Source organism: Saccoglossus kowalevskii, chromosome 13 (genome assembly GCF_978046115.1).
Source record: "Saccoglossus kowalevskii chromosome 13, keSacKowa6.1, whole genome shotgun sequence".
NCBI lineage: Eukaryota > Metazoa > Hemichordata > Enteropneusta > Harrimaniidae > Saccoglossus > Saccoglossus kowalevskii.
The window spans coordinates 12,240,101-12,250,844 of record NC_140653.1 but is presented as its reverse complement, the minus strand read 5'-3'; the positions used below and the strand labels follow the sequence as shown (position 1 = coordinate 12,250,844).

Below are 10,744 nucleotides of genomic sequence, written 5' to 3'. Positions count from 1 at the left end.
ATGTTACCTCTGTGTAATTTACAATATATCTGCATTAACCTTCACTGTGAAGGACAATATGGGAGTTGACTTAAATGACTGGTAGAAGCAAGGCTGGTCAAATATTGCGAAATAGTAGTTAGAATTTCCAGTTACGCAATCGACAATTGTGGAATATCAAAATATGGATGATAAACAGCAAGTGATATTTCCAGAGATGTAGTTGGAATTGAAGCAAAGGAGTGGCCTATTAATCCATGAAACATACTCACACATATCCGTACATATCATCCTGTCTTATTGTGTGTGGGCAAAGCTGTCATGCACACAATCGGAAAAATATGTTATTACTGTAAATAATTACGAACAATAAAAACTGAAATTTAGAAAAACTATGAACTATGAATTAATAAGGAAAACATGTGATTTGCTATACAGTTTCCAGAAAATTATTACAAATCCCAGAAATGCATACAAGTCGTCAAAACGTAGTTTGGTGACAGTTGGGAATGACACCAAGATTTAACAATTCCATGAGAACATCCCAATGTTCTTTTAACACATGAAACAGATGTGCATTGGTCATTTTGTATAGTTTCAATAGGCATACAAGCACCTGTATATATTTTGACAATAAACTCCTCATTCACATTGTGCAAATACAAACAAGACATTAAACCTTCTTGATAGTAACAAGTAAGTGTTGTATAAACCCGAATGAAAAGTCCGGAGTCATGGCGAATACGTCTAGCGAGTCACCCCTCTAAAAACGTCATTACTGTGACAATGACATTGAACTTTGCCCTTTCATACCACTTCAGTTTCCTTTCATTATTTCATCCAGATTCCACGATATTTAATATTTAAAACCAACCTTCATTTCACAGTCACTCTAGTTTTTACTTTTCTAAAATTATTTTACTGATCAAAAGACTTTCCACTCCCATCATGCAATCCCCATAGTACTTCCGGAAACACAGAGGCGATCGCCAGCATATCTACAAATAACCTCGCTCTCAGGAGCCGAGGAAAATATAAATATATAAATATAAATATAAATATATAAATATATAAATATATAAATATATAAATATATAAATATATAAATATATAAATATATAAATATATAAATAAATAAATATTGTGCAAGATAGGACGTGGATGTACGTGTGTACTTATTTTAGCTAGCTATGAATCTAGGTCACATTCTCAATGGTTTATTATAGGGTGCATTGAGTTCAAAGTTCACTACAACAATTCGTATGTCCCATATATCACAAGGTATGTCTGGTAGTACAAAGCTAGTTGTTGAAATTCGACAGACAGGGTAAGTTCGTAACTCGAATAATAAATACGATTTTTTCACGCCATTGTAGGTCTAACCCACGATCTCTGGTAATATAGTACTTAGAATTTCTAAATTCTAAGTTCTAAATTTAAAACAAATAGTTTAGTAAACCCATGAAGGCAACACTACTATTCTTGTATTTCAGGTAAGTGCCACAATCATGGCTGACGCGTTGGATGATCGAAACACCGCGTTGAACCTTTTGAGACAAATAATAAAAGCGACCAACAGTGACGAGTTCAAAAAGAAGTACCGGAGCGAAGTGAACTTGAAACGAAAAGACTTGAAGAGTGAGCTGTCAAGGATAAAATCACTTCGTTTGAACATGATGTTCAACATACTGAAGGAGATGAATATTGCGTTGGATCCGTATGTAGCACTGGAGTTTAGTACGGTTCATTTACTTCGCAAATATGAAAACGACAAGGAGGTGAGTCACTCTTAGTTAACTACATATACCATGTAATCATTTATAACCCCGGTGCTGGACAAAATGCTTTCTACTGACTCCCCTAGTTAGACATGGCCTCTTAAATTTACGTAAGTGACAGCGATATACGATTTTTGCAATGCCTGGAACCATAGCCTATCATACTGTATAAATACACTTGATATGCAAACAGACGAGATTTTGAAATTCATTCTGACATTCCCCAAAGATCTATTGTTAAACTATTGTTCTGTGTATTCATTGGTCTCGCTGTCACTATATAGCTCTTACAAGCCACACGCCCAGCCCGTCCCCTGTGTAGAGAATGTATATCCATCCATTGTGGTGACACCATGGAGAGTTACTCCGTGTTGCAAGCAGGCCATTTAGCTCTAGATATGTACTCTGCTTTCTCATTCACAGTCTAGACTTCATGTCTGTAGATGCACAAAACAGATGTGCATTACGTCATTTGTGCTTTTATTGTTCCTGGCATTGAATATCAGAATTGATTTCTGATCTTTGTTCAGTGTTCTATTGTCAAAATGAATCAACGTCGTGTCTGTCAAGATGCACAGTACTAATAGTATTTCAGGGATTGCTGTAAGTGCTGTTACATATGTGACTTTATTGTTAACTTGATTTTAGACTTTGTTTGTGTATATAGTGCACCGAAGAGGGACTGTAATACTGACCGAGGGTTAATTCGATTGACCTGGAGACAGTGTCACACTGTAAGGCCTGCTTATTTCTATTGAGAGGGGCACCCACATAACTCACACTGGACAGAGAGTTCTTTCACTGCAAGAATGGGCTAGACAAGGCAACAGTACTGTAAATGAAATACACATACACCAAAATATCAAGTTAAAGCTCATGGCTTTTATACCTCTCAAAATAATTACAAGAAACAAAGCACAGAAAATTACAATGAATAAATTCACTAAAATAGGGGATTGCCTAGGGAAGTGTGCATTGGTGATAACTCACAGTTTGAGGATGTAGAGATGGACAGTCAATGGCTTCTGCAACAACGACGAAGAAATACAGGAATCTTGCAGAGGAACACTGTTACTCTGGAGGGCACCGGTGAAAGCAGGAGATCGCAGAGCAGTTCATACAAGTCTCACAAAATGATGATTGAAACCTGTATCAATGGTCTCACAATATTGCAGCAACAACACACATGGTACTCAGTTGAAAGGATAGACCCCAACTTATCTTAGTCTGGCCAATTTATAGGTGTAAATGACCCAGATTCAGGGTACCACCTGGGTTTCCACATGAGCCAATAGCCAGCAGCTGTCTCACAAAGGCCACACAGTAGATCGTAAACATCCTTTGTTATATAAATCATAAGCACACCTGGTAGATTTCAATTGTCCTTCCAGAGTCGTAAACATCCTTTGTTATGTAAATCACAGGCACACCTGGTAGATTCGAATTGTCCTTTCAGACTGGTAAACAAGTATGATCTGTCAATCTTATCACACGACAATGCACACCATGTCTTCCCATGATTCCATGCACACTTCTATTGGTTGGTTGTTAAAATTATCTACCAAGTAGCCATTTAATATAACACCGACTCAGCCGGTTCAGCCGCTTTGTAAATAGTCGCTGATGCTGCGTGTCATAAACGAACTTCTAAAAAGCCTGCAACGTTACTAACATAGTTGAACAACATATCATGTACACCTGAAACTGCCAAATACTGCAGTCAAGGTTAAAATAATCAAGGTATCATTGCACACAACCGCTTTCTCATCAGGTTCTTGCACTTCTTGAAGAAGCCTACGGGCGATTCGAAGCTGGAACTGGAATACTATCAATTGGAGGCGAAGTCCCAAATGTTGATGTGATTGAGATACGAACAAAGAAACACGTGCCTCTGCTGCAGTTGAACACACGAAAAGACAAACCTCTGGCAATAATCGCATCATCGTTGTCTTGACCCCCACTACGGGTAAGAACGTTATACATAATTATTAATAGATGAAATGTTGAACTGATATTTCAAACCAAATATTTGATCGAAATTCATTTAAATAAAAAAATAAGTTTATCATGCCCAGGAGAATTAAACATTTTAGAAGATATGTCTACATATACATTAGATCGCGCAGATAAAGTGTCACGTAATACACGTTTCTTATATATAGCGCCCTCCAACGTCGAAGCACTACTGTGACGGCACTGTGTTACAGGATAGCTCTTTGCAACGTCGATCTTGCGTTGATTACCAGTCGCCCGTCAATAAAAACGGGTTCTGAGAGAGATTACACAGCCAGTTGCCATTTTGAACTATATTTCTTGCAATGTTTGATCACGAATGCAACGTCGATTTTGTGTTGATTACCAGTCGCCCGTCAATAAAAACGGGTTCTGAGAAAGAGACTACACAGCCAGTTGCCGTTTTGAACTATATTTCTTGCGATGTGATATTTGATGACGAATGCTTATAAGGAATTCATATTGTAAATGCAAGAAATTGTTCATACAAAGGCATATGGCAATGAGTCGACTATTAAATCACTGTTATCATTCAGTTCTCTAACCATTTTCCCCGCTCACACGTGATGGCAGATGACCCTCAACAAATGGCGGAACTTGTGGCAAAATGTCAATGTGGTTTCACTTTTCTGACGTTTGACAAACATACACTGTGTAGTTTATGGGGCAGAGCCTGTTCTAGGGAGAATACTTGTCGTGTTTGTGAGAACTGGTCAACGGACGAGTGGTATTTGAGCCTTCGTGCGTCCACGGATTGGGAGAAGCAGCCTCGGAAACAGGGGGTTTATTGGTGATAAGGATACGGATGTTGGAGACGATTACACCTTGCAGGCGTCAGTCGAACAGCGATCCAACCACAACGATCCGTTCATAGAGACGAAAAAATCAAGGACGGTGCTATCGTGGTCAAGTCGTTATTTAATATTCCTGAGTCTCCTATGCCGAGTTTTGCTATCATGAATGTGTGGAATCAGAGCAATAAGCCATTCAAGGAGACTAAAGTTTTCCCATGGTCTGCAAGGGTACTTCAGTCGGCTTCTATCGCACAGCAAGTAGTTGAAGGTGGCTCGTGGGGTAATCAGCAGTCCACAGGTAATTCGGACACAGGCTGTAACTCACAATATGATTTGCAGTACCCAATGAGATATTGGGGTCATACACGTTACGCAGTCGCCGATCTTACAGACGATGAGAAACGCATTCCGTCAACGTCCCTCCGTCTCAGGTTATATGGCCACTCAGTATCGATCCACCTTTATGGGACAATGATACCAGGGATTTCGTACTGCGGAATCGATAGGTTCATTCAGGGCAACAGAACTGTCATTTTGTACCATTTGATCCACACTGTAGGGCACTAATGCGTATAGATGACACTATTCACTGTTCCACGCTGGCGCTCTCTTATCGGGATTGGTTCACATTATCGTTGGATATGTCGGTCAAGGTACTGATCAGCGGCGACGACATAAGTGCGGAAGCCCATGCCCTGATTGTGAACAATATTAGAAAGCTCACGGTAGCTAGGGATGTAGCTGACGAGGATTTGTTGCAAGCAAATTTAGAGATGCGTTCAACTTTTTCCCTTTGGAAATGCCGGGGTGTTTGAAAAGAAACGAACTTTGCTAGTATCAATTTATCCACTACTAAAGCCGAGCTAAGCAGGGCGGATTTTAGACACTCTGTTTGACGGGAAGATGTCAGGGACTGTCGTCGATTTGAATTCCAAAACATCAAACATTAGTGTCAGTATTACACCAGAGGACAGTGGATCTGAGCCCCTACCTAGACAATTGGCTAGTAAAAGCATATCTAAGGGTAGATGTGAAGCAGAATACTCAGTTGACAAGTCAAACATTACAGAGCTTAAGGTTTTTGATCAACTGGGAGAAGTCCGAATTGACACCAACTCAGAAAATTATATTTCTGGGCATGGAAATAGACACGACAAAAGCCATGTACAAGCCTTCTCCCAGACGGTGCAAAGCTATGGTAAAGATGATAGCATTAGTTCTGAGGGGTTCGCATACGTCAGTCAGGGACTGATTGGGAAGATGGCATCAATGAGGGGGCTGGTACCGAAGGCAGCACTGCGATCCAGACCTATTCAGAGACTGTTGCTGGACACAATGCGAAAATATCGCGGAATTCACGCAACAGCGCCACCACTCGGCCACCGAGTGAAGATGTCCCCTGCGTGTCGAACGGCCCTACCGTGGTGGGGATTGGAAGAAAACCTAATGATAGGTGTTCCGTTCGAGGTGATGAAACCGATGATGACGATAATAACAGATGCATCAGGAACAGGGTGGGGTGCTCATCTGATGGATATGACTGTGCAGGGCCTATGGTCATCGCACCAGGCCAGTCAGCATATAAATTGGCAAGAAATAACTGCCGTCAAGTTAGCACTCCTGCATTTTCTCCCCAAGGTGAGAGGCAAGTCGGTCATGATCAGATGCAACAGTGGCCACAGTGACTTACCTCAACAAGGAGGTCGTCATCACTGAATGCGTCAGCAGTGGAAATACTGATGTGGTGTGTGGAAAAGGAAATTATATTGATAGCCTTACACCTTCCGGGCATTCAGAACAGTGTAGCGGATGCGTTGTCAAGGCAACGGCGTTTCAAAGACACCGAATGGCAAATACCTCAGAGAATTGCCAATCTACTGTTCATGATTTGGCCGGACCCATCTGTCGACCTTTTTGCGACATACCAAAACAAAAAGAAGCTGATATTCGTGTCACTGAGACCACACGAGTCGGCACTCTGTTGCGACGCACTGACAATGAACTGGGAGAACATGGACGCTTACGCGTTTCCACCATTTCCCCTAATTCATGCAGTGTTACGGAGATTGCGATCAACCACGAATGTCAAGTTAACCTTGATTGCTCCCAACTGGCCCTCCCAGGTTTGGTTTCCACTTCATTTGACAATGCTAGTGGATTACCCCAGGGAGCTGTCTCACGACCCCCAGTTGCTATCACAACCGGGCTTACATCATCAGTCCAATTGCTTCCTGGGAAGCCCCACCTTGTACCAGTTACATGCATGGAGGCTATCAAGCAATTGTACAGACTGCGCGGATTTTCAGACGAGGTGTCAGAACGTATGTGTAGACAAGTCAGAGAATCACTGGAGTCACTGGAGGGCATATAGAGCTTGGTGTTGTGAAAGAAACTTGCATGCACTCTATCCCACTATTCCAGACCTGATAAACTACTTTTCATATTTGTTTGAAAGCAGATACAATAAAAAATGTCAGGACGTCTCTGAATTCAGTATTGATATTAGTTTGGGGTTAAGCATTTCTGAATTGCCCGAAATTAAAGCTTTCATGAAGGGCTTAACTAGGGAGCAGGGTCCACGGAGCCCAAGAACCCAGCCAGACTGGTCTTTATCCAAGGTGCTGGATTCTTTGAGACATGCCCTTTATGAAGCAATGAGTAAAGCATCATTGGAGGTGTGGTCTAGAAAGACACTATTTCTATTGGCTTTAACCTCGGGAAGGAGGGTAAGTGAGCTTGCAGCCTCCTCCTTTAATGACAGGCTAAATCAGACTGAGAACGGTGCCGGAATTCAGGGCCAAGAATCAACCATTGCATCAGGAGGCTACTGATATTATCATACCTTTCTACGTGAGACAGGTTGAACTCAATAATACACTGGAGATGGCTTTGTGTCCGGTAATAGCCATTTTGCACTACGAGCGCATGACAGAGTCTTTACGTTTTTATCAAAGGGCTATGTTCGTGTGTCATTATACGCGCAAAACTAGCACGGCAGCCACTCCTAACACCTTATCTCATTGGTTTAAGGACACAATATACAGAGCCTACAACGAAGATAAAACTGACTCAGATAGGGGTATTCAGACAGTCGGAATCCATCAACTGAGGGGGCTAGGCAACTCCGTGGCATTCTCGCACAGGGCTACTTTGGCCAATGTATTGGAGTCAGTATATTGGAAAAGTCCCAATACATTCGTTAATCACTACCTGAAAGACCTCTCCTACCAGTCTGAAGGATTATTTAGACTGGGTAGGTTTGTGGCTGGACAACGTTTAATTGATGATCCATAGTAACAATTTAGTTAAGTGATTAATTGTTCTGAGTTAGTTTATATACTAGCTTCCAGCCTATACGTTATTAGGCCAGTATTGTATTACTTGCTGTTTAAATACTCTTAGCAGTCATATGGAGCTGCTAGGATGTTCGTTTTGGCATTGAAAGTGTTCACGATTTCATGTTACGGGTGATAGATTTCGTTTCATTTCTTTTGCCTAATTTAGCTCGGGACACTAACCAGTTGTTAGATAACTTTTAGTTATCATAACAGTACGTTAGTATCATCCTATATGACATAGTTTGTTAGAACTGGCGGAGTAGCCGCCTATTAGTTCTTCTAACTATGGAATATAGGATGATACTTACGTCCACACCCGCCTCCCCAAAAGAAATGACCAATATCAACGATGGTCGGATTTATAAAGGAAGTGATTGCGCGAGCGTACACACGCTAGTCCAGGGATGGGGGACCCTCTCTCTGGAGGTAATCCCCCATCTAAAAGATTTTAAGTTGGGGTTACTGACAAGTCAATAACCAGTTGTTAGATAACTTTTAGTTATCATAACAGTACGTAAGTATCATCCTATATTCCATAGTTAGAAGAACTAATAGGCGGCTTTGCCGCCAGTTCTAACAAATTTTAGTTGCATCTATATAATATGACAATTATTTAGGTGGCGTAATTTATTGTAACAATCCACTTTATATTGCACCAACATACAGAATTTGTCAATTGTGGTGCTTCGTTCAGATATAATAATATTCCATATCATTGTGCTCGTGTTCTGAACACGACTGTCTGATCTTGATCCATATATTCCTATACAGAAATATTGCTATACAGTAAGTTAGCTGGCTGGATTCAGACTAAACATGTAATAATAATAATGTAACTTTTATTTTCAGGCCATTGTACACAGTGGTCTTTTGTATAGTCTATTCCAAGACTACAAAGACAGTGTGGACTTTGTAATGGTTTACATACTTGAGGCTCATCCTAAAGGAGGCGCAGAAAGAGGACCCGATTACAGTGTTCTATGTCAACATGAAACCTTGGAAGACAGGATCAAAGCTGCAACGTAAGTGGATCTGTCTATACTGATGGTATGTTTAGAAGGGGACAATATCTAGTTGAACTAAAGCTTATTTGTAAACAGTGAATACTGTGAAACAGTATTTTTTGCCAATGACTTATCATTTGATTGTTATATTTATATAACTATGGATTATGAGCTACATAGACAGGATTTCCCCAAGGCTAGTAATAAACGTTCGGTAAATGAAAGTTCTCAAATACCTTAGAAAGTTTTTTTTTCCATTAACTTATTGTGAACATTTTTGATGAAGTGTGCAACAGAAATAGTGCTATAAGATTGTTGGCAAATAATTAAGCTAAATTCCATAAATTGGTAGAATTGCAGCCAACAAACAATCCACCATCCTTTAAGAAATGTTAAACAAACAGAAATGAATTGTTGTATTCACTGTACTCTATTTATTATTATTATTACAGTATGCTTATTGACCTTGATGTAGAATATCACACATTCACTGCAGATATTAGAAGCCAGACTCAAATTCCACTGGTATTGGACACAATCGACAATGTATTCACGTCTACATTCGCCGCTGCTCCCGATAGAGCGTATGTCGTTGAAAACAACAGCATAGCATACCTAGGTAGACCGATTGTGCAGCAAATTATGACAGAAATTGATATGGCTGTAGAGTTGAGAGAATTTTTTGAAAAGAAAAGCTATCAAAAAAAGAATGACGCTTAGATAATGAACCAAATAATAAACTTAAGTCAAGAAGGCAAATACGACCAATGTTGATATGTATACTCACATCGATATGGGGCAAGTGGCCACGTACGAGTAACCACAATTACCAATTTCAATGCTAGAAGACGTTCATGTCTTATCAGTGAATAATTCCTTTTTTACCGCCTGTTTTGGTTTGGTAAGGAATCCTGTTTCAATGTATGTACACATCTCAATATTATAAGTATTGCTACCAGGTAAACGTTGCATATATATCAATATTTAATAGTGACATTTGGAATAATATGGTAAATACTTTGAACGGGCATTGTTACTGTGAGAGAGATCACTATTATCATACATACTGATATATTATAACTACTGTAAGGAATGTTTTAATGCAAATAGTTTTGGTTATTGAGTTTCAATGACGTTATATGGTCAATACTATCATAGTAACTGATATGACTGAAGATATTACAAACTCTGCTAAATACTATGTTTTGATATTTGTTTTCTATCAATGTGCGTCAAGCCTGTTTTCATATGATTTACAGTGTGCATTTACCCTTGGAACCTAATTATAACATTACGTCTTATAAAATACAAAATATTTTACTAAGTCATGAGTATATCTGGAAACGGCGATGAGAATATAATGGTGTTTGTAGCGCACAATAAAATAGTTGGTGATTTATATTTTAACTTTTCATCTTTTTTCAATTTTATTTGTATGTGATACACATACTGTAATTTGGATATCGTTTGGATATCGTTTGAAATTTCTTGTATATGTTGAATAATGATTCGATGTAAAAGGGAAAGAATGAGAGGAATGGAGAAGTTTGTGGGGCAGAAAAGAGATTTTGATTCTCAGTAGACAAAGATAAAGGCATTCGAGAAATTCACTGAATGTAAAAATTAAATGTTTGTTATTTAAGTAGACAATGTGGAGAAAACTACTAAGTGACAAAAGAGAAAATAGATATCTGTCTAATTTTGACCGTGTTTGTAAAATACGTTCATATATTGTACCGGGCGATGATTTATAAACTTCATCCACATCGTGGTTGCAGTGGTGACATGTTTATAGACATGTATGTACTAAGTAGAAATTAAATGTCTTATAAATAATG

At 39.4% G+C, this 10,744-nt stretch overlaps 2 protein-coding genes across 2 annotated transcripts; both read left to right on the top strand.

The window, feature by feature from the left end:
• Positions 1 to 1,233: 1,233 nt before the first annotated feature.
• LOC102803304 (uncharacterized) lies at positions 1,234 to 10,548 on the top strand. The gene is made up of 5 exons (XM_085506726.1): positions 1,234 to 1,306; positions 1,473 to 1,757; positions 3,529 to 3,723; positions 8,752 to 8,924; positions 9,359 to 10,548. The coding sequence occupies exons 2-3, from the start codon at positions 1,488 to 1,490 to the stop codon at positions 3,709 to 3,711; spliced, it is 453 nt and encodes a 150-aa protein (XP_085362852.1). The 5' UTR covers positions 1,234 to 1,306; positions 1,473 to 1,487; the 3' UTR covers positions 3,712 to 3,723; positions 8,752 to 8,924; positions 9,359 to 10,548.
• On the top strand, positions 8,236 to 9,626 carry LOC146735007 (type I iodothyronine deiodinase-like). Its single transcript, XM_085507312.1, has 3 exons — positions 8,236 to 8,328; positions 8,752 to 8,924; positions 9,359 to 9,626. Exons 1-3 carry the CDS (start codon positions 8,236 to 8,238, stop codon positions 9,624 to 9,626), a joined length of 534 nt encoding a protein of 177 aa, XP_085363438.1.
• Positions 10,549 to 10,744: the final 196 nt, after the last annotated feature.

Bases quoted from the DNA above. Each gene is read 5' to 3' on its own strand.
- LOC146735007 (XM_085507312.1), top strand. From the start codon at position 8,236: ATGACCAATATCAACGATGGTCGGATTTATAAAGGAAGTGATTGCGCG. The intron at 8,329-8,751 runs GTAATCCCCCAT...TTTTATTTTCAG, and splicing joins GGGGGACCCTCTCTCTGGAG to GCCATTGTACACAGTGGTCT. The intron at 8,925-9,358 runs GTAAGTGGATCT...TTATTATTACAG, and splicing joins GACAGGATCAAAGCTGCAAC to TATGCTTATTGACCTTGATG.
- LOC102803304 (XM_085506726.1), top strand. From the start codon at position 1,488: ATGGCTGACGCGTTGGATGATCGAAACACCGCGTTGAACCTTTTGAGA. The intron at 1,758-3,528 runs GTGAGTCACTCT...CTTTCTCATCAG, and splicing joins AATATGAAAACGACAAGGAG to GTTCTTGCACTTCTTGAAGA.